The sequence below is a fragment of the Chanos chanos genome, chromosome 10 (genome assembly GCF_902362185.1).
Source record: "Chanos chanos chromosome 10, fChaCha1.1, whole genome shotgun sequence".
NCBI classification, from domain to species: domain Eukaryota; kingdom Metazoa; phylum Chordata; class Actinopteri; order Gonorynchiformes; family Chanidae; genus Chanos; species Chanos chanos.
In genome coordinates this window covers 12100841-12125296 of record NC_044504.1, presented here as the reverse complement: position 1 = coordinate 12125296, position 24456 = coordinate 12100841, and the positions used below count along the sequence as shown (strand labels likewise).

Sequence of the window (24456 nt, the reverse complement as noted above, 5' to 3'; positions counted from 1 at the left end):
AATGTGTCAAATTCTTTGACTTTCTCAATTACAATGCAGTTGCCTGTAAACGACATGGGTGCATCAATTTGACCTTACAGGGGTAGTCTACAGCTGACGGGAGAGGCTGCTATTTCTATTCCTTAGTGAGATCTGATTTTGCCTTGTCAAGTTGGGGATCAGGATAAAGGGCATTTGACTGAAATGTAAAGGAAAAATGCTGTAAGCAGAGGAGGTAATTGTTTATGATCGTGAGTTTTCAGTCAGTTTGAAAAATACTTGAAGATACAAAAAGACTATATGTTGGCAGTCACTACAAAAACAAATAAAATCATCATTTACTGTAATGCCAATGTCAGACACATATAACCAATAGCATGTGTCTCCAAAGCAATAGCTGTCATAACATTGTAAAGTGACAGATAAACTTTAGAAAAACTTTAGCAAAGTGCTTTAGCAAGCTACGTTTACAAAGTAAACTTCCTTTCAACACCCAACAGTAACAGGGAGGATTTGTGAACAGTGCCTCTACAGGAGAGAGGAAGCATTAATTCCAAGCAAAGCGTTTCTCAAATTCAGCTCTTATTCATTCTATGTCTGGCTCCTCATTGCTCTGTGGAAAGAGTGTAAACAAGGGTTGAGTATCTCTTTTTTTTGCCAAGTTAAAAATAACAAATCAATTTTAAAAGACATTTATGTTATGAAGTGTGACATATTTGAATAGAGCTCAGTCAGTTTTAACAGTAGAATTTTACATGTTTGCCTGGAAATTTCACACCAGCACCGCAATGTAATATTGTATTCACCTGGACACTTTGTCTTCTGAACAATACAGTTTCTTGTTTCTATAGGGATAATGCATAGGTTTTCGCCAAGGGGCACAGTCTGGAGAAGTTCTCTTTTGCGAGTCTTCTCACCCCGTCTGAATCCACATGTCTTTCCTCTGTGAGAGCAGGGGCTCCATTCCCCCCACTCTCCAACTTCACAGTGAGCTGAGAGAGAGAGAGAGAGTGAGAGAGAGGGCGATGCAGGAAAGAATGGTAGAGCATGGAAGAATATCAAAAGGGAGAGCAAGAACAGAGAGAATTGTTGTTTGAAATTTTCATTTTGGATGGTTTCATTTGCCTTGGCTTTGGGTTGTAAGGTAAACACAATACCAGGATAAACTAACATGCCATGTGTGAGTAGGTGGGGAAGGAAACTCGCCCTTACCTGAGGGAATGCACTCCTTATGCTTCTCATCAGGCTCAAAACCCTCTGGGCAGGAGAGAAGACATTGTCCTTTCAGCTGGTACAGACCTGTCTTACACCTCAGACAGGAGTTAGCACTCACACACACTGCACAACCTACACTGCACTCTGCCTTCCACATCATGTAGAGAGAGAGAGAGAGAGAGACAGAGAGAGAGAGGTAAACTGATGAACTGTTTACCTGACTGATAAAATTCAGCAGCCAGAATAATGAGAACTGGTCAATAAAAGATGATGTTAATATGATCTCACCTCTGCACTCTCTAAGAGAGTGATCAGGATAAAACAGATCTGGACAGTGTTCCATGCATCTACCCCAAAGCAGGAACAGGCCAGTACGACAGCGTGTACAAAACCCCTTACTGAAACAGGACACACACTCCTCACTGCATCCTGTAGACAAAACCAGGGAGAGGAAAGATGTGCTCTTGTTTTCACTATAAACATGGCTTTCCTGTTATGCCTCCGTAGTAATATTGCCATTGCTAGTCGTGAAAATAAAGCATCTTCAACTGAATCACATGGAACGGAACTCTGTGTGAGTGTGTATATGTGTGTGAGAGAGAGAGAGACAATGAGGGGGGGCAGACAGAGAGGGATAGAAAGAGACAGAGATGTGCAATTGCAAATATATAAGAAAGAAAGAAAGAAAGAAAGAGGCACAGTCAGAAAAAGGAAAAAAATGAACGAAGCTAGAGTGAAATAGAGAAATCAAGGACACAGAGTAAATCCTTATCAAGTACCCACTGTAGATGTGCTAGTGTGAAATCATTTACACATTAAGTTTGAAATGAGACAGTATGATTTTACTGTCTCTCTCTCTCTCTCTCTCTGAATAATTTGAACATTGTTCAGATTGGCTAAGTGACCACAGTCTATTAATCTGACTAAGGGCATGTGCAGCACTAGTTACCAAACAGAGATTAACTTTCAGTTAAACCATCACAAATTCCAAACAACCAGCCAACCAAGCATGTTTTCAAAATTGTATGGTAGGAGCCCACATTTAAAAAATTGCTTCCATACCCCCTCCCTTCTTTTTTCCTTTTTTTTTTTTTTTTGAAACAATCGATAAGAGCTTCTCAACTAACTGCCCTCAGCAGACAGATACTGCCAGGTTTTCACACTCCCTTTCACTGGAAGTCATGTGTGATGGCAATGTGGCCAGTTTATTACACAAATTGTTCAATTACCGTGACAGAGGACCAGGGGACAGAGTTGAGTAATCAAATTCCTTGCCTGTTAACACATCTGCTACAACACTATATCAATGATATAATCATCAGATCCTGTTGTACTGTTGTCGGGTCTTTTAGTTAGCTCCATTATTATCAGTACTTTGGCAGTATAGCACTTTAAAATGGACTGCACTGGATGGTGGTACTTACTAATGCACCGGTTCACGTGTGGGGAGCGGTTTCCATAGTGACCGCGCGGACAGTAGGGCAGACAGACCCCGTGTTCGCTGATACCGCTCAACTCCAGGTGAAAAAAAAGACGAGGTTTACAGGACAGGCAGCCGTTAAATTCAGAACACGTCAAACAGCCGACGTGACACGACCTGTCCACCATGGACCCTAAACACAGGAGATACACGGGCAAGCGGAGTCACAGCTGTGTGTGTGATAAAAGCAACACTGGATTAATTAGTTCCTCTACTTTTTGAAGATGGGTCTCTCTTGCACTCCAAAAGTAGCCTAGGCCTCGTGCATGAGCGCGTCTTCGTGAGTGAATATAGGATTTGTAGACAGGAGATGTGAAGTAAATTTGGGTCTCTTGGTGAGTGAAATTCTACTGGTCATGTAATACAGATTTCCTTAAAAAATTATTTTACTGTCTACACAAGCAGTCCATCTTCCATCTTTGTTTGTAAGATTTTATTGAAGCCAAAACACTGTCAAGCCGCATAATTCTTTGGATTACAAATCCATGCTCCTTGACGGTGATTTGCTTTGCTATGACTATGCAGTTACAACCTTTCCCACATTAGTACCCTTTAAAATGAAAAGAGACATATGAAGATGTACGCTAATTTCGTCTCAGTAGCCTACCGCATTTCCCAAAGCAATGATTTTTGACATAGCCTACTTACTTTTTAGACGCGTGAGATACTGATGTCCGGTAATTGATCCAAACAGATAAAACATCGAAATAAACAATGGTCGCAATTGCATCGTTCTGAAGGTGTTTTCACACTAACGGGGTCATCTTCATCCGTGCGGAGTTTATTTTGCTATTTTGCAAACGACGCCACCTTCATATCAAATAGCGTGAGTGGATGTGTGTGCCCGAAGGCACGACCGACCTCTAGATTTCCACATAACAAGGGACTGATCTCATCTTTTACTTGGAGAGAAATGCGCTGAAATAAACCATGAGATCAATGTCTGCCGTCTGGAATTATTACCTACGACTGTGAGATATCTCAATTAAATGACGCATAGCTCAGTCAGTCTTTCAACAGGTGGGACGAATTCGATTTGAGTGCTCCAGCACTTGCTCCACCACGAAGATGCTAGAGCGGACAACTGTATAAGCAGTTTCAGCGTACGTTTGCGTCAAACGTGATGGGAGCGCGCTCTCTCTCTCTCTCTTTCTCTCTCTCTCTCTTTCGCACACACACGCACGCACACACTTACTCAAGAACATGTAGGTGTGCACATCCACATTCAAAGAGAAAGAAAGATAAATACCTGCAAATTAATATAATAATATAAATTCCACGTTAAACTGACATTAAAATCCATTGCAGCAACTGAAGAAACATTCAGATACAAGGCATTAGAGCATCTTGTTGCATCAAACTCCCTTGGATCTAAAAGGGTTCCTGTTTTTTCTGTGCTAATGTAATTCTAGTTTGGTCTTTTAAAAGGAGAAACTTGCTCTGAACCTGAAAACTGAAACAATTTCATTTCTATATCTAACTCATTCTCACAGTCTAAACCTCTATCAACCCCAATATTTTAGTCCAAACTATCCTCAGAACAACTTTAGAGACCAGTTGTTTCATTTGATCTCTTACTTCAGCTGAGTAACTCCCTCCTTCCTCCTATCTCCTTCCCACACCATCTTATCTGCCAGTTTCAAAGAGAGAACAGTTTCCACATGCAATGGTAGTATTACCTCAGCTGGCTTCCCAGCCTTCTACCATGAAAAGCAGACTGCCGGGGGCAGTGTTGTGTGTCTGGCATGCTATCTCCCATACTGGAACACTACGGCCAGAGAGAGTAGACATATCATACTCTGTATTGCTGATGTGAGATTAATAACAGTCTGTGATTGATAGATTAATGCTTAAATTTCAAAAGGGGTTTGGGAAAATGTAGTCTAAATGAAATTCTCCTGTTGTGTGGAATAGAGCTTTTTTTGTCAAACTGATTTCTCTATCAGCTGATGTCTACCTGTATTTTGATATGGATGGGAGACTTTTAGTCAAAGTCAGGAAATGTGGCTGAAATGAAAGTTAAGACATAATATAGAATCGTTTTTGTATTAGCAAAGTCTTACATAAACAGACAATAAACAGATAGTAACTGAAAAATAAACAAGGTTTCATGCTTTTTGCATTGTGTGCATAGTAGAGGACTTTTACTTGACTCTTTGGCAGAGAGGGTCTCTAACTGAATTCATCAGTGACTCTCAAGACATATGCAGTTTATCAGATAAAAGCCAAAAGTCCACTTCCTTGTCCATTTAAAAAAAAAAAAAAGATTTATACCTTCAACTGGAAAAACTTAGTAAAGCTTTATTTCAGATAGAATCCCTGAGGTAAACCTCATCTCACACTTTTAAAGGGACATAAAAAGGGTCTTAGAGTAGTTGAGAAGATTTGTGGTCCCTCGGTAAAAGCCCATGTGTTTGTGTTTTGAACGAAGAACGTGGTTTGGCCTCACTGCTCATGCTCAGGCTAATGTATTTAGAATGTCTGCTTTTTGGGCAAGTGATGCTTGGAGAAACCACCTCACAAGCTGATTTATTTGTTGAAGATTTAACTCAGTAGGCCAGCCAGGCCGAACAAAAGGACATCTGGCTCTAAACTCAAAGCAGGTGCTCTTCTCTACTGTTCTTCTTTCTCACTATCTCTCTGTTTGCCTCTCTTGCTCTCCCTCTCTCCCTTTCTCTCTCTCCATTTTTTTCCATGGTCTCATCCCAATCCGCTTCTCAAAATATTTTTACAGCTCTGCATTGGAAGGACTTCATTCGTTTGTACATAAATGAAAAAGGTCTGTGTGCTGCTGGGTTGTTTTAGCAGTAATGTGGTTTGATTATGAGGTCTACTTTGTTTTCAGCCTCAAATTACTGTTGGACTGAATTCCTACTTCCTGTTCTCAACCTTCTTAAATCCTTAAAAATGGTGATGGTGAATTCATGGTGTACACACTGTTAATGAATGCTTCATGTATCCATTATACCTGTACTACAAAATTCTACAGTTAGATTAGCATAAGGCTAACTGAGCTATTAGGTATTTATCTCCAGGCTGAATCCTCCTAAAAAGTTGCCCCCAGTGGTGGTCACAATGAATCAGCGAATGAGAAGGATGAGCTTAAACACTCAAATACAGGTGATTGGTCTTCCATTTTTGCCCTGACCAGTGAAAACAGGTCATTGCTATCACTTTCACAACACAATGGAAAGCAGGGGTGGAGATATGTGAGAAATGACTAGTAAACCTCCTTTATCTTAATGACCAATGGAAAATGGGAAGACACCTGTAGACTTTTCCTATCTTTGTGTGCAAGACGGAGGTGATGCAGGAGTGCTAAAATGACACACACCACTCCTCCTGAGGGAGGTTCCCTTCTTTGCTGCCAGAGTTCTATTTGACATGGTAATGGTATAAAGTGGGAAACCCATAGGTCTGAATGTTAGAGGGTAAAAGATAATTAACCTGCTCCTCCCACCCCGTGCTGCTATGAACATAAACAAACTGTCCATCATAATTTCACCAGGAGGCAGAGAGAGCAGAAGGAAGGGAGGCATGGTATTCTTAAATGTACTGATGTTTCAGATCCAATATTTTCCTCCAATGGAGTACAGCCACGCCTGACTCAGCCAATCAATGTGCTGAAGAAGCTGAAACAGGAAAAAGGTGTTGGTCACAAAGTAATGCTACAGATCCAACATGCTGGTATATTATGTTTTAAAATAAAATATGCTGTTTTAAAACTGCTGCGATGACAAGAGGCCAGTTGTGAAATTATTTAAGACACTTTTAGAGCTTTATTGCTGACGTTAATGTCCTCAAAAACCTATTCCTACATGTTAAAATATGCATTTTTTTTAACACAAATGCCATATCCTTAGTCCTGCATAAAGAGTACAACAAAGTCAGCAAACTTCAAACTTTGTTGATAAATCTCATGACCATCACAAGAATACCAAATGCCATATAGCAGTTATAACAAAGATTTGTGAGGAAAAAAGAAAATAGATATCCAACCAAGGAGGAGAAAATGAGGAAGGATAAGACACACATAGTCATCATGGCAAAATAACTGCAAGCATGTTTAAATCCAGAAAGCAATAGGCCTATAGAGTTATAGAAAACCACAAAGCAGCATTTTGCGTGATTTCTCAGTTAAGTCAGATAACGTGGACATAAAGTCAAATTTATGGCTAAGTTTTTTGGCAAACCGTAAAATCATACTTTGTGCAATTCCCTCTTAAAAAGATGAGTCCTTTCTAAGGTAGAGGAATGCAGATATTCGGAGGAAAATGTTTGGGGCCTGATGCTAGAACACAATGCATGCTAATGGTTCTGCAGGGAAATGTGACCGAGACCAGATTTTAGCTTTTGAATATCAGGATGTATCGCGACCTAATCAGCAAGATCTTTAGCCATGGTGTAAACGCTGTAATCCTATTATTTTGTGTAACTGCAGAAATGTGATTAATCAGTGTAAACCGCTTACTAGATCATCACAACGAAATGTAAAAACTCGACAGTAGTGCTAAGAATCTAAGCCAACTGGTCTTTCCAGTTGTTTCACACCAGAGCGCCTTTTCCGGGCATTTCAAATACAATTAACCTCCAATGATGAAGCAGTTTTCGTTCAAATGAAAGCAAAACCAGAAATACTGATAATGTAATCAGCTGGATTTGATTAATTAACCATTTGATTCGTAATACGTGCGTCGGAGGTCATTAGATATTTCGAAAATGCGAGTAATGTAACTTTTCACTGATATATGAATATGTCTGTCATGACTGACACAGTGCTTCCGTGACGAACGTAAGGATACGGAATTTCTTTTCATCCCCTAGTTGGATTTTCGCTTTAAATTTACGGATTTAAAAAAAATGCTGAGTAAGCAAACTGATACTGCTGTATATTGTCGCCGTGCATCATCTAGTTCCCGGGGCGTAGTTACTCGGCGTAGCTAACGGAATGAGCTACCAAGCACAGTCATTAGTGACTACAATTGCACGTTTTTCGCTTGATCTTCAATGTCGCTTGATTTTGTGTGTCTGTTAAAGAACATTTATATTTCAGAAACTGAATTAATGATGAATTTAAATCGGAGCTCAACAGCCATTGCTTTCAAGCGAAGCACTGTGTAGTCAATAGGTTTGTGGACACGCTAGCTTGCTTGCCCAAAAGCGGATAATTCGGTATAATAGTGAAATATAAATGACAGAGCAATTAACAGCAGAATACAAGAGGAAATTTGACATTATATTATATGGTGTGGGTATATTGGGAATAGGGGCTTGACTGAAGAGCATGTTAACCAGGATGGCCGAGTGGTTAAGGCGTTGGACTTAAGATCCAATGGACATATGTCCGCGTGGGTTCGAACCCCACTCCTGGTAAAGCGATTTCTTTTAGGCACATGTGTGCCTGCCATTTCAGAACGGCGTCAAAACGATATATACGCATTAACACGGTAATATGAAACAGAAATGTCACAGAAAGTAAGTAAAAATTATAATTAAAAGGGGCAACACCGATTCTGTGCATCCAAATGCCTCTTTTAAGAAATTATGTGCTATCCAAAATTTATGATCGGATAAACTCCATGTTGATCACAAAGGGACATGAGACGTAAAATTACTGTAAACACTTGCCACAAATATGTCCTTCGAAAGACTATTGTGAATGAAACTGATATTGAAAGAGGGTGTTAACTGGACGTACACATATCGCCTCCTGCTGGCTATCAAGAAGAATTACATTTCATTATAGTTTATAGCTGATCATGCTGCAGCCTAAGTCTCTTTGTATGTTTGTATGTACATTTACCGTGGAATGTTCACAATTTGGCTTAGTCTTTATGTGGAAAATCGTCTCCATGATATATAACGAGCAAGTTTTCAACATAACTTGTATACTCTGAGCACTGGCCCACATCAACTAAAGGCAGCTTTGCACTACATCAAGCCTATCTAAATTTGCCCAGTTCTACCTCTTCACCAATAACGATCTTCAGAGGCTTTAAGGATACTGCTGAAAGACTTTGTGGTATTATGTACAATGTAATATTTGAAAATAAAGGACTTCAAATGTGTCTGTCTCACACATAGTCCCTACTGCGTGAAAGTGGACATGGGGCCTCCTATTCTTTCCTTCTCTATGCATTTATTTTCATGTAAATGTCTACTTTCTGTACCTCTAATCACAAATCAGGAAGAATAAATGGTTGCAGATTAAGAGGTTTATGCCACCTGTGCAAGCACTCATGTTTTTGTGCAATTATGCTACCTTGCCAGAGACATTGTTTAACTGTGTTTCTCAAGACAGACTTTGTCGGAAATCATTCCGTTCAGGCACCAACTTTAACTGTGGAATCATTCTGTTCGATTCAAAGGTACCAACTTTAACTGTGAAATTATTCTCTTCGATTCAAAGGTACCAACTGAAACTGACTGAGAAGTGTGCGTGCCGTTTGAAACGTTGCTCATAGTTGCTTTTGCGTAAACTTTGCGTAAACAGTTAACTGATAAATAACAAATTTGATAACACAGCTGTGTCCTTGCAAGCATATCAAACGTATCCCTGATCATTGAATTAACGATTGTGAAACTGACTGTCTTTAATACAGGCATGCTGTCTGTTGGAAGGACAAAACTCACGATTTTTAACCAACCAGTTTAAGAATGGTGAAGAGTATAATGCATTCCACAGGAGGACGCTTCGGCCATACAACTTTCCTCTCACAATGCTCCAGCGCTCACCGTCACGTGACTGCGCTCGCGCCATGTTTCCACTTGAGTATTCGAAGTTTTAGTAGGCGGCGCATGGATAAGGTAGCAACAGGAACAAAGTTCGGGACACACTATCGTCTTTAACAGTTCTGTGCCATTCGTTGAAGAAACCAAAATACACAATAGGCTGTACCATTTTAGATTATGCCAGTAGTACAAAATAGATCTCCACCACCGACTGAGAGCTCTTTTACGTCTATGTAAATGTAAACTGTATTCCCTCGACACTTTTGGGGACGCGTAAAGCTGTGGTGGCAAGGGAAGCTGTATTTCAAGTTGGAAAGTTTTATGCGGTCATTGGATCCGAGGATGCTTTAAATTACACGTTAGAATTCCTCCAGTTGGGAAATCACACTTTAAACTGGTAAATGCGGGTGATATTCGCAAACCTTTGGCAGAACCCCTTTCTGATGAGTCCACGCGTCCTGTTTCTGGACTGACAGCGAAGGTGAGTTGTTTGTTATTGTTAGATGTTTACAATGTAACTCTTTTTTTAAAGGTAAAAAACAAAAGAAAAAGTTATTTTTTCTTACCACTGACCTCATACAGAATATTCACAGTTTGCACGTATTGCCTAAGCCATGCTTACCGCTGATACAAAAAAGTGCAAGACGGAACTCTTTATATGTGTAGCCCACAGCTGGCCCGCAGTCCTCTTAGTTTTAAACGGTTTTCTGCTGTTTAAATGCCTTGAGTGTCATTTATGTAGCGACACTGTTGTCATTTATCCAGTCGGATAAAAAAAAAAAACACTGCGAAATAGTGCAGAAAACTTCAAAAAGTACAGAGCATTGACAGAACTGGTTAAGTGTGGAGCCGGAGTACAGTAACTTGATGTTAATATGCGTGCCACAATCAGGTCATGAAGCAGGCTTTTAGCCACCAAATCTTAGATTCAAAGACAATGTGCGATGCGCGGAATGCCTGCAATTTACTGCTTGGCTGCTTTTTCAGCAGGCCACAAAGTGTGAGACGTCCTAAAAGTGCCAATAATATTTGGTTCTGTTCCGACAAACTTTTTGTTTTATTTCGTACGCATCTGATCAAGTTTCGCATCTTCATTTCGGTGTGAGTCCAGAACTTGTTTCGTTCTGACAGGCTCCCTGCAGGTATAATGGAAGTGCCGAATAGGGTTTACTTGGCTAGTTTCCCAAGCAGAACTCTAAATTTAGCGCTAGCGTAATTTCTGTAAACGGCTAAAAGTTAACAGACTGTTCAGCAGCATATCAGTTTTTCACTTGCTATACCCCACTTGAAATGTTCTCAAGGAACTGCGACGTTAGATGTTGGGTGTCAAGGGATTTTTGTTCCACGTTTAGCGCTCCTCATCACTTAATGACCATCACCCTTCAATTTACAAAACTCAACAGGCCTAAGGGCGTGTAACTGATGCATAGCCAAAGATCATCTTTTAAGGGAGCCTAGTAATGCGACTGAAGGTACTGGGGAAAGAACGTGTTTGAAATGGCTAGATCAGCTCTTGCGATGCGTATTTTGAGACGAGTATTTGAAAACAAGAAAATGCTCCTTTAGGCAATAAACTGACCACGTCAAATCGCTTGTCACAGCTTGTTTTGCACATACACGCGCTCGTCTTTACAGCTCAAGTCAGCAGCCGTGGTCTGAAATCACCGTGTGTGTGTTGTGTGTTTAAGCGCTGATAACATTTTCTAACGGACTCTAACCTTGCAGATGCTTTCACCAGTCATACCAACTGGTAATTCTTTACCATGAAGAGAAAGCCTTCACTAATTACGCACACACGACTTCAAATCCACATTGTCCCTCACAGTTTATATGGTGTGCCACGTGCCTTTCCACAGTTGAAGAATTTTGAAGACAAGCAATTAAACCAGTAACATACACCTCAAATTTCTGTCCTGTTTTTCAGGGCTCAGAAGAAGCTTGGTTAGGGTGAGGGAGTAGACATCTTCCTCAGAAGAAGACTTCTGGCTTGAGTTCATAAAAGGATTTAAAATATGGCCACAGTGGGATCAGTGGAGGAGGGACAAGAAGGTGGAGCAAATAATGAATTCAGTGACATCATCAAGTGGCGATCAGGTAAGCACTGTGAAAAGGAGTCAAAGGACAAATTTGTCATTTTTTCCCCTGTTTGTTCCCCAGTGTGCTTTCACCACCTTGTTCATACCGTAAAACGACTTCAGCAATGAGTACTAGATGTGTAGCATGGCTGGATTCTAATTAACATCTTGTTTGGTTAGTTCCACACCTGGCTTCATTACACCTATTGTCTTGAGTAATAAACAAGCTGTGTCCTGGAGCTCAGCTACAATAGGATAGCCAGTGAATTGTTTAAGAAGTAAAATGATAATGATTAAAAAAAAAAAAAAGTAAACTTTATTGAACCAGTTGTAGCTTTTGGCTCTGATGCACTTTGTTCAGACATGGGAAAATGTTCAATGGTCTTTTTATTTTTGGGGTCTGTGGACTTTGCCTTGCCATCTTGTTTACTTTAAGTGGAGCTAATCGTTTACTGACTGAAGAAGTGACTTTTCTGTTCCCCCTGAAATACTGTTGGATAGGACGTTTGGATAACTTTTAGAACCACAGATCACTGGGGGTTACAGATCTCCATCTCTCTACTGTGCCTTTGGTTAAAGCCCATCTGAGAGAGGGCCTGGGCAGAAAGAGGCGCTATGTTCCATATTCAGACAAACAGAACATTTCATTCAAACCAGTAGAAAAGTAATCTGTTCAATCCCACAATCAAATAGTAGAGAATAGAAGAAAAACCCCATGCAAAAACTGTTATTTCCATAGGAAGAATTCTAAAATTTAATCAACAAACGGTAGAAGAGTTTAGGAGTGAGAAGCAGAGCTAACGGGAGGGAGGTACAATGAACTAGCAGGTTTTTTTTTTTTTAATTTGCTGGAAGAATCCATCATAAGGTGTTTAAAGACAAGATTGTATGAGACATGTAACTGTTTACATGTTTTGTAATTGACTGTGAAATGTTTGCTGAGTCAGTCAGTGGATTCATAAATAAGATAGTGTGGAGGCAGTCTGCCATCTCTGCTCGTGCGCCTGCTCCGTCTGAAATGGACTTCTCTAGAATGGTCATGTTAGTCAGTCAAGACTGAATGTGCTGGAAGGGGCTTGCGTGAACACAGGAAAAAGTGCTTTGTTTTGCTTCTGAGTAGTTTTTGATGTAGTTTTCACCACGCAGTGTGTGTGTGGTGTATATGTGTGTGGTATGTGAGACTTTGATACGTGACATTATCAGGGATGTTAAAAACAGCGTGGTCTGCGTGATTGATTCCATGTATTTGTGTGTGTGTGTGTGTGGATCTGCATGAAAATGCATACATGGAAATATATTTATAAAGACCCTCACATTCGGGTTGGAAAGGATGGAAACCATTGCTGGCAGTGCGTGTGTGTGCATGCACGCATTTGTGTTAGAGAGAGAGAGAGAGAGAGAGAGAGAGTGTTTGTCTTCATGTGTATGTGTTTGAAGACAGCATTAGTAAAGAGAGAAAGAATGCCTTTTGTGTTTGAGAGAGAGAGAGAGAGTGTTTGTCTTCATGTGTTTTATATGTGTTTGAAGGCAGCATTAGTAAAGAGAGAAAGAATGCCATATAAGGTCAGAAAATTAAAATGAAAAAGAGACGCCGTACACTGATGTTGCTTATTTATTCTCTCCTTGAACAAAAGGTGTTTTTGTTGTTTGTTTGTTTTTTTTTTTTATTACTTTTTGTGCTGCACAGCATTTCTCCAGTGCAGTGACCTGGCAGACGTGAACAGGAGTCCACGTTGTGCGGGTTAAGTGCCTATGTTTCCTACTGCTGTCATTCCTGCTCCCATTCATTAACACTGAGTCACAAAGAAAAGAGTGGGTGGGACTCTGTGTGTGTGTGTAAGGGGAGACAAAGTTACCGTCCCAGCCTAAAAATGGTGTTCTATTGTGACACATGTCAGCTCTTAGCTCTGTGTCATAATCATTTCTGTAATTCCACTGCCAGTATCCACTCCGATAGCATATCAGACCAGAGCTGTATGGGACAGCAGCGAAAGCAGCGGCAGCTGTCTTCCATCTCTGGTTCTGTGTTTGTCAGTGGTTCTGGCTTTGGGCCGGAGGGTGTGGACCGACAACGTGCTCAGCAATCCCCCCCCCCCCCCCCCCCCCCCCCCGCTCTGGGAATGCCAGCCAACCCCGGGCTGGGAATTCTGCCTGCCGTTTTGGATTTACGATGCTTGTCTTCCAGCCACAAAGCTTTCCTTGTATGGATACCGGTTGCCTAGTGACAACAAAAGCAATGTTTTTGGCCTTTTTTGAGGGGTTATAAGACAAAATTTAGTGCATGGAACGGCTGAGTAGTTTGCCATAGAGCAGAAGTACAGCCGTGGCTTTGATGTATCTGATTTGAGGTTTGTTTTAACTATGAGCCAGAGTAAAGTTCTAGAATTGGGAAGCAGTTTGAAAAATGTCTGAGGCTCAAGCACTTAAGAAAGCTCTGTATCTTTCCATGGTGTGTGTGTGTGTGTGTGTGTGTGTGTGTGTGTATGTGTGTGTGGCTGAGAATAGAGCGATGATTAACTTTGCTGAGTTGGGACGATCCTTTTTTTAGGTGAAGTAGTGATTAGAAACAACCATACTGAGAAAAAGGAAAACTGTGTGTGTGTGGACAGGATATATTTTCTACAACTGAGAGGGGTGTTACAGGGTTACAAGGCGTGCGAGTCACTCTTGTCCAGAGTCTGTGGAGGATATTAGGAAAAAAAGAAACTCCTCCCTCACACATTAAAGCTTTAACGCTGAGCTGACTCAAATAGACAGGAAGACAATGGCACGCACAAACAGACACACCTCTCCTTCTGTTTTTCTGTTTGTCAATAAATCCCTAAGGCAGGAAGACTTCCACTTCCTTATCACAGAGATAACACGAAGAGTTTTTCCTCTGCTGATTAATCAAGCCAAATGTCTAAACTGTCTATTCAGAACACACACACACACACAAACGCACAGTGTTCTGCTGAAAAGTTGTTTTTGGTTGTCAGTGAAACTGATGTTATTATGAGTTGCACAGGAATATGGGTAGTGTAGTCCCTGGTCTAGTACGTCCAGTGTGTGGCATAATGTCCGGGCTCCAATTAGTCTGTACTAATTTTCCTCCAGAAGAGCGCCAGCTAGGAAGAAAATAAAAGCTTAGCCAGGAAGTTCTCTGGCACAAATCACACACATTGCACGCTGCAGACGTGCGTGCACACACACACACACACACACACACTCTCAGAGCGAAATCTCCATCTCTCTAGCTAAGTGTTATTTAAGCTGAGTGGAAGGCCCATGCAGGGTGGTAACCAGAACCCCTCGCAAACAGGCTCTGGATCAGACTGGCTTTATATTAACATAAAAAAACCTCATTTTCATTTGAATCATGGAAACTGACCCCAGGTTAGCACTTAGTAGTCACAAGCTGATCTGACTGCTCCTTCTGACTACAGTACATACAATACTGTCTCAGTGGATGCATGTTTGTGTGGTTATAGTGCTATTACTAGATGAAGGAGGATGGATTTGGGTGCTTTAAGGTTTTTGAATAGGTTGCTGAAGAGGAAGCAGTTTGGAGAACCTTTATCGGACACGATTTTAGGATGGTCATGTAGCCAGGGTTGGTTTTAGGTGTGTGTGTTTTTGGGTTATTGTTTAGTTAAAGCTGGGTCTCAGGTTGTAACCTGAATCCTTGAGCAACAGAAAAGCAGGCTAATGGGGACATACTCACTGGATGATTCAGTTACACACACACACACACACACACACACACATACGCATGCACGCGCGCGGGCGCGCGCACACACACTCTCACGTCCTCTCTTTCTTTCTTTCTTTCTTTCTTTCTTTCTTTCTTTCTTTCTTTCTTTCTTTCTTTCTTTCCCTCTCTCTTTCTCTCCCTCTCTCTTTCTCTCCCTCTCTCTCTCCCTCTCTCTCTCCCTCTCTCTCTCTCCCCCTCTCCCTCTCCCTCTCTGCCCGTCTCTTGATTGATAAAGACCTCTGCTTGTTCACCTGGCTGCTTGTGTTTCGTGTGTGTGTGTGTGCATGCGTGCGTGTGCATGTGTGAGTGTTAATATAGTCAAACTTCTCTTACGGTGGTCGTGGGACTAGCGTACTTATACAGTCTGTTAATGCTTTTCGGGCCTTTTTTTTATGCCATTTTAAGATTTACTCTTAATAAAGCAGTTGTGTAATGGCTGCTAAATCTGTATCATAGTTTTTTTTAACTTTTATTTTGTAATTTTACTATCCCAAAGCAAATGAAGCTGGATTTGGTCAAACACCGCTTTGCATATTACCTTATCTTTTCTGTAAAGATATTAAAGTTGTGTTGTGTAAATGGTCTGTCTGTGTTAGAGACAAATCTAACCATCTCTCTCTGTTTCACTTCATCCTTCCTCCACTAACATTACAACCCACCAATCTCTCTCTCTCTCTCTCTCTCTCTCTCTCTCTCTCTCTCTCTCTCTCTCTCTCTCTCTGGCATTCTCTAGCTCTCTCATTCTCTAGTTTATTTTAGAATAAAACATTCTGTATGTAGCAACGCAAACAAACACACACACACACACATTTACTCACACACACCTATCAGGTATTCCAGTTTAGGAGGAAAATATTTGGTTCAGTCAGTGTAAACTGTAAATCCGGGGATAAACACCTTTATTTTAGGTAATTGCGTGAGCTTGTGTCAGGGTGTGTGTGTCTTTTAAAAAGCAGAAGATTGTTAGAGAGGAATCAGAGGGTCCTAAAACAAGCTTTGACTGTGGTCAACTGCACCGTGACTGAAGTCTGTTTAAGCTGGATTTATGGAAAAGAGCAGCTCATGAACAACAATGCAGCCATTCTGAGTGAGAGACAGAGAGAGAGGGAGAGAGAGAGAAAGAGAGGGAGAGGGAGAGAGAGAGAAAGAGAAAGAGAGAGAGAGAGAGAGAAAGAGAGGGAGAGAGAGAGAAAGAGACCGACCCACCACTCCCTATCATCTGAGCCAGGGGAATGACCATAATGTCAGTGCTCCTCTGGTATGCATGCGGAGGAAGGGTGTGTGTAATGCATGTGCATAATGTGTGTGTGTGTGTGTGTGTGTGTGTGTGGGATATGGTTTTAAGGTGTGTGTGTGTGTGTGGGATATGGTTTTAAGGTGTTGTGAGTGTCACTGAGGCCATATTCTAAATGTCTGTGCAGGGTGTGGTGGCTTTTTGAAAGAAAGGGAAAGCCATAGCCAGAAAAAACATTTGTCTGTGTGTGTGTGTGTGTGTGTGTTTCTATCTATGTGTATGTATGTGAAAACATAGCACTTTGCTCTTTTAAGGGTTGTGCATATAGCTGTGTCTGTCTTGTGTGGGGGTCCATGTGGGGCCATGCAGGCTTTTAGGGTGTGTGTGTGTGTGTGTGTGTGTGTGAGAGAGAGAGGGAGAGAGAGAGAGACTGTGGTGGGAATGTCCTTTGTTGAAGGAATCAGCAGGAGTTTACCATTTTAACTGACTCTCCCCATGAGAGGCAGCAGCTGACCTTCATAAACCCTCACACACACACACACACTCAGTAACTCTCACACACTCAGATTGGCTTATTCGCGCACACACTGGCTCACTCAGTCGCTCCCTCACTCACTCAGTCACACACACACACACACTCATGCACAGCACTCTTCCTCTCTCTCTCTCTCTCTCTCTCTCTCTCTCTCTCTCTCTTTTGCTCCCCCAGGGTACAAAGACACAGATGTCTGATAAGAATTATGACTGTATCATTACTTTTGGAATATAGACAGTTTGACTGACACTGAGGGTGAAGCCACTGGGTAATGGCTTTACAATGAAAACATTAAACAGCATGCTGGAAAGAGACATTCAGAAGTGGTTTGGATGAGTGAAATGCTGTTTGAGTTCTTTCAGATAATCATATCAAATCCCCGTGTTACCCAGTCTCACATTCAGTGTCAGCATGACGACATCCAGCGGGAACAGATTACTCCCATTTTAGGCCACAGACGGGCCATTCTCAGATTGTTTCTGCTATTCTGAAAATCTCATTTATGAATCTGTTGTGAATTACATTTGTGTGTGCGTTTGTGTATACAAGTGCATGTGTGTGTGCCTGCATGCATGAGTGTGTGTGTGTGTGTTGTGTTTACAGCTTCGTGTGGGACTTGCATTCATCTTAAACGACACTTTGCTGGAGAGGTAGGGGGGGTGCGTGTGTGTGTTTGTTTGTGTATGTGCCTGTTTTGTTTCTGAAGTCATCATCAGCCACACCTGTCTTCTGTCACCTGTCCCCTGTCACCTGTCCTGATCGCCTGTTGCTCCTGGAAGAACGGGCACAGCTAGAGGGAGATGAGTTGATGATTTATTTTCCCGCTTTGGAAAAGCAGAATTTGACCGATCCAGTGGCTTTGAATTACTCTGAGTGAACCGCCTCCATCTGCCTTTCGTTTTTGTAGTCTTTGAGATGTTTGGGGTGATTTTATTGGAATGGAACGTCTGTGCTTATTGTGTTTTTGTTTTAGTTGAGATGTTTATGATGCCTTCTCCATGCTGTGTGGTTTTAAGAGACCAGTTGAAGGCGGAGACAGAGGACAGTTTTAGTGTCTATGGAGAGTAAAGTGTAATCTAATCTAATGTAATCTCATCTCATCTCAGCTAATTATGTGTTTTATGATCTTCAAAAAATGTCTACAATCAGTCAGGAGTGGGCTGTCTGACAACTTAAGGTGTGTGTGTGAGAGAGAGAGAGAGAGAGAGAGAGAGAGGGAGGAAAGGATAATTAAGAGGATCTCTGACCAGGTGATTCTTGGAGACCTAAGCATGTCCTTGTGACGTTCACTGACACTCCGTCAGACATCCTGGCTTGGGCGCTTGGGTGTGTGGATGTGTGCAGGTGTGAAAGAGAACAGCCCACATTGTACCTTTAGGTAGTCGTATCCATTATACTGCCTCCAGGCATGTGACCATGTTGGAAAGGATCTTGCAGGCCGACGTGTAAGTTCAGATTTTACAAGCTCCTCAAAGCGTTTTAAAACTCACACATGCCGTATCAGTTTATAACTTACATACAACTTGCGTTCATAAATGCACACGCCAAGCAGGAGACAGAGATGGAGAGAGAGAGAGAGAGAGAGAAAAAAAACCCTAGCAAAAAGTAGAGCATGAAAGTCATTCGGTCACTCAGCACTTTTCCTGCACGGAGTGTGGAATGTGTACATGTCGTTGCTTGGCAACCGTCACTAAGGTGGGCTACTATCAGAGGCCCGAAATGGGTAAGCCATGCTGATAAGCATGCACTCGCTCACGCTCGCAGATACGTTCTCGAGAAGACATAAGCGGTCAGGCTAAGAGGAGGAAAAAAGAACGAACGTGGGGAAAGCCTTGTCTTAGCGGAGCTTTTGCATTTAGCACTCTGTCCTTCTTATTCAGTACTGCGATGAAACCTGTTCTCTAAATGGTCATGGTTAGAGAGCAAGCGATGGAGGGAGAGAAAGAGAGAGAGAGAGAGAGAGACAGTATTTTCCATTTCCCATGTACCTCATCAGAGATTTGATTTCCTTGTTGACTGGCTGAAAGTCTTTTCCTTCTCTGGTCTAACTGTAGGGTCATCCACAGGTCAAGTCCATTACAGCATTAACACAGTCAAATGCATCTGCTGTACTGTCAGCTAAACCTGACGCTCAAACATTCAGCTACAAATCATTTAAATGAACCTTGCTCTTAAAACGTGTGTGTGTGTGTGGGTCTGTATATGTATATATATATATATATATATATATATATATATATATATATGTGTGTGTGTGTGTGTGTGTGTGTGTGTGTGTGTGCTGTGCATGCGTATGGGACGGTTATTATGTGTATTGACTGTAGTGTGTTAAAAGGTTCATTAAAGAGAGGCTGGTTGGCAGATATGATGGTGCACTGTGAGTGAGGTGTGTGGGTTGAGATGTTCTCTGGGCAGATATGATGGTGCACTGTGAGTAAGGTGTCTGGGTTGAGATGTTCTCTGGGCAGATATGATGGTGCACTGTGAGTAAGGTGTGTGGGTTGAGATGTTCTCTGGGCAGATATGATGGTGCACTGTGAGTGAGGTGTGTGGGTTGAGATGTATGGGTCAGTGTTTGTGGGTTCTCTGGGCAGATATGATGGTGCACTGTGAGTGAGGTGTCTGGGTTGAGATATATGGGACAGTGTTCGTGGGTTCTCTGGGCAGATATGATGGGACACTGTGAGTGAGGTGTCTTGGTTGAGATGTTCTCTGGGCAGATATGATTGTGCACTGTGAGTAAGGTGTCTGGGTTGAGATGTTCTCTGGGCAGATATGATGGTGCACTGTGAGTGAGGTGTCTTGGTTGAGATGTTCTCTGGGCAGATATGATGGTGCACTGTGAGTAAGGTGTGTGGGTTGAGATGTTCTCTGGGCAGATATGATGGTGCACTGTGAGTGAGGTGTGTGGGTTGAGATGTATGGGTCAGTTTTTTTTGGTTTCTCTGGGCAGATATGATGGTGCACTGTGAGTGAGGTGTCTGGGTTGAGATGTATGGGACAGTATTTGTGGGTTTCTCTGGGCAGATATGATGGTGCACTGTGAGTGAGGCGTGTGGGTTGAGATGTTCTCTGGGCTTTACTCAGATTAACTGCTTCTATCCTTTTCCTTTTGTCTACACACAGTAAAAATGAGAGAGAACTGTTCATTCCACTCCGTTTTCTTCCTCTTTCGCATCCCCCTTTTTTTCTGCTTTTTCACCTTCTGACTGTTTATGCAGTTGTTCAGAGCAATTAGAGAGAGGCAGTGTTCTCACCAGCCTGCTGTCTTACAGCTGTGTGTGTGTGTGTGTGTGTGTGTGTGGTAAGTAATGCAAGCTATGTAGTTGTTTCCATATTAAATCAGCTCTCACTGGGGTGGGTATGAGAGAGAGAGCACATGCAAAAACAGGAAGCTGCTTTCACTTTCAGGACAATAGCCTCAGCTGGATGGTGTGACTCTGTCTGTGTGTGTGTGTGTGTTTATGTGTTTGTGTGTGTGTGGGGGCTAACACAGAGTGTCTGAGGTCATATTGGGTCACCAGAGGCGTGACAGGAGCCCACCTTGTGTGTGTGTGTGTGTGTGTGTGTGTGTGTGTGCGCGCACGCGCGCGCATGCGCGCGCGTACATTTTGTGACAGGAAGTTGTTTGTTGTTGATTAACACTTGCAGATCTGCCAACAGCCCACCACTGTATTTACACACACACACACACACACACACACACACACACACACACACGCACGTGCACACACGTAACAGTTGTCATTACATTTTCAGTAAATGAACAACCCACACACACTCTTTCTCTGTCTGTCATTCTCAGTCTCATTGACATAGTTTTCCAGAGTGATTCATCAGGAACATTTTCTGTTAAGTAAATATTAAAGTAACCATACTAACTAACCAAAGAAATTTCTCAAAATGAAAAGAAAGAAACAAATAAACTTCAGATAGACCTTGTTGTTCATTCACTAACTCTCTGATTCTTTTCCACTGTCTTTCACCCTTTTTTTTTCTCTCTCTCTCTCTCTCTCTCTCTCTCTCTCTCTTTCTTCTCTGCGCACACATTTTCTCACACATTTTCATGTCCCTGATGTGGTTTCTGGTGATGTTTACATCACTCCCAGCATGCTTTGCACTTCATAGTGTTCACTTCCTCAAGCGTTACTTTGCTTCCTATGTGTTTTCCTCGTTTCTCTTTCTGCGCATCCCTCTATCTCCTCTCTCCCGTTCCTCAAAGTTTTCACAATGAATTTCAGTAAGTGGTTGCCATGGAGAAAGCGTAACCCTTTTAAAAAGAGGAGGAAGGAGTTCTCCTTTCCTCCGTTAGGTAAGTCTGATTTCCTGTTTACTATGGTAAATTCTGTCAGAGGAAGACAATGTAACGCTCCTTCTTTCTTTCCCCTCTAGGTGTTTATTTTATTTTGTTTTCTGTATGTTTCCCCCCCCTGTTTTTCCTGTCCTTGTCTTTTGTGCATAGCCCCATGGTCACACTGGTGACTTTTTACCTGGCCGCCATCTCTTCTGCTCTCAGCAGTCTTTTGCCTTTCTGTTTGTTTGGCTTCCCGTATGGTAATGCATCCATCTCTGTAGCGTCCTGAAATATTCTTTTGAACAAAATCAGCATTTTCAGTTTTGCTTTCTTTCTTACTTTTTTTTTCTTTTTCTTTTTTTTTTGGCAATGGAGGCATTCGTAAACTCATAGAACTGTTTATGAACTTGTCAAAAGTTCACCTTGTCATTTACCTTCCAGATGATGGTTTGTGTCATGTGGCGTCATCTGCAGTTTGGTTTACTGTTTGTCTTTTGAGAGTGATAGTAAGTTTTTCCACCCCTCTCAGCTCCTTCACTTGGTGTCTTTAGTCTGAATGGTGTTGTCTTATGTACGTGCGTAGATGTGAGGGCGCAAGTGGGGTCTATATTCTTTGGGAAATATGTCTCGAGCATACAATCTCATAACTGCTTTTTGAGAATTAAGTAAAACTATTCAAAGTTGTTTTGTCAGAGAAAGTTCATAAACCTCAATTAAATCTCAAAGTTTTTTTTTTTTTTTGTTTTTTTTTTTTAAATATTGTCAACTTTCCTTACGTTAGTCTGCAAGCTTTGAGAATTTTTACAGTGAAGAAATGTTTAGAAATGCTCTGTGTGTATGTGTGTGTGTGTGGCTGTGTGCGTGTGTGTGTGAGTAGTTGGTATCTCTGCAGCAGGAAGCAGTGTTTGGATGAGCATGTTATCTCTAGACAGCGTCAGGGGACCGTCAACCTATCTCTGTCTCGTTTATTGTTGGAGTTTTCTGCTGTGTGTGTGTGTCTCTGTTTGTCTCAGTATTCAATTGACCCTGAAGTAAGACAAAGAGCCATTCTGTTCCACTGTTTCTCAGTATGTCTGCCTGTCTTTCTCGCTCTCTATATACTCGCTCTCTTTCGCTCTCTTTCTCTCTCTCTCTCTCTGTATGTCTGCCTGTCTTTCTCTCTCTCTATACTACTATATCTACTGTAGTCTGTAGTTTTGTTCTATTTCTGAATATAAATCCTTGTTTTGAATTAGAAACACGTTAAGCTGAATTAAGCTCATGTCCATGTTCCGCTCAGTCCCATTCTGTCTTTGATGTACTGCGGAGGTCATGGCAACCTGGCAGTGGTCATGGCAACCTGTTGGCCTGGTCGTGCTCTCACCCGCTGCATCGTGGGAGTCCTCCTGTCCTCCTCCCGTCTCCTAAAGCATGCTGGGATGGTGTTTTGACAGAGAACGTTGTGTGTTTTACCAGCAGACCATGGTGTATCCCAGAATCCACTGCCCGTCCATGTCTGTTCTCCTCTCTCTCATTGGCAGTGTCCTCTTTCTCCCCTCTCTCTCTCTCTTTTTCTCTCTCTTTCCCTCCCTTATTGCATTCCTCTGCTGCTCCTCTGCTCAAGGAACGCCAGAGTAGAGGAGGCAGGAGGAATGTGAACTTGGACGGGGGGGGGGGGGGGGTGTCACTTTTTCACTCTTTTTTTCCCTTCCTATTCTTTGTACTCTTCAGTTTGTTTGGAGTAGTTGATGTTGTCTGAGATTGGTGCTGGTGTTTGAACCATGGCAGACCGCGGTCTCAAGCTCAGAGGTATGCTTGCACCTCGAAACCAATTAAAGGTGATGGGACATCTCTCCCTCTCTCTCTCTCTCTGTGTGTGTGTGTGTGTGTGTGTGTGTGTGTGTGTGAAGTGAGACTCCTCTCTAAAGCATATGACTCCTGAGAACAATCATGATGATGAGCTGAAGCCTGTCTCTTTGAAGTCCTGGTGACTTTGTTTATTCATTATTTCTTTTCCCGTTGACGTCTCTCTGTAATCATTCTCAGACCAGGAGCAGGGGTTGGATGCTTCTGATGATTGTGTGCAGTTATGGAGTTTTTCTAACTGAGGGCTTAGTTGGATGCTTCTGACGATTGTGTGCAGTTATGGAGTTTTTCTCTAACTGAGGGTTGACAGGATAGCACAGGCGTGTGTGTGCGTGTGTGTGTGTGTGTGTGTGTGTGTGCGCGCGCCCGCGAAATAATATTACTGTATTTCACGTCATTCTTACTCTGCCACTGCCCATCTTGTAGCCACTTATTTATTTAACAAGCTAAAGCAATGCGCGTGCTGAGCATTTGAGAGACGCTTTACGCCAGTGGATAATTCCACTTTGGCAGGGTACAAATTCACATCTGGCGTTTCTTTTTTTTTTTTTTTTTTTATTTCTTTTTCTTTTTTTTTGCCCTTTTGGCCGCTGTAACGGAAACACTCAGAAGCAGCAACAAAAATGGCGATACAGTTTTACGTGTTGTAATACCCATCGTTCAAGTCCCACCTGTTGAAGCAAACTGAACACGCTATTGTGTGTGAATGAAAAATGATCCAGCTCGATGCTTTTCAGCTACCCACTGAGCATTATTCTCAATCCAGTGGTTTATTATGTGAAAAAAAAAACCTGTACATTTTCTGTTTTTCCTTTTCTTTCTCTTTTTACCTATTCACTGTCTTGGTTTTTTCTTTTACCTGTTGCCAGTGTTGTTTTAGAAGTCTTGAGTTATTTGTCCAAGCTGGCAGGTGATAAAGTGGAGTTGTGGCTATTTGCTGCGTGGGCAGATTGTTCATCATGCTGGAATAAACTGTGCGTGCAGAGTGTCATTGGCCGTTCTGATAATTCCTCTGTGGTTACTTTTAGTCGGGTGAGCTGCCGAATGAACTTAGGCCGTTTGGTGAGGGGGGAAAAAAGTGCTTTTAAAACTGATGTTGGTGGAGTGGTCAAACTAAAGATGGCGAAACAGACTAAACAGGGAAGTTCAAAAAGCCACCCTAAGCAACTGACATTACCAATATCTGTAATATGATTTCTCAGCTAAACAAAGGAGTTTTCAGAAGTACTTTGATCACTATTAAATAGAAGGTGGAAAAATTTAGATGGTTCTTTAAACCAACTGCAATTTGATTCTTAAACACCCTGTCTCGGAATGCACCGTTCTTCCACCTA

The 24456-nt window shown here is 41.9% G+C and overlaps 1 protein-coding gene and 1 non-coding gene across 5 annotated transcripts in view; both read left to right on the top strand.

Annotated features, from left to right (window-relative positions):
• Nucleotides 1-7964: 7964 nt before the first annotated feature.
• trnal-uaa (transfer RNA leucine (anticodon UAA)) lies at nt 7965-8047 on the top strand. The gene has a single exon. It is a non-coding gene; the product is annotated as a tRNA-Leu (tRNA).
• Nucleotides 8048-9537: 1490 nt separating this feature from the next.
• utrn (utrophin) overlaps nt 9538-24456 on the top strand; it is a 157100-nt gene continuing 142181 nt past the window's right edge. For all 4 annotated transcript variants that reach the window (XM_030786403.1, XM_030786402.1, XM_030786400.1 and 1 more), the window contains exons 1-2: nt 9538-9887; nt 11331-11500. In XM_030786403.1, the coding sequence (XP_030642263.1) occupies nt 11419-11500 (82 nt within the window). In that variant the 5' untranslated portion in view covers nt 9538-9887; nt 11331-11418. The remainder of the gene's footprint in view (nt 9888-11330; nt 11501-24456) is intronic.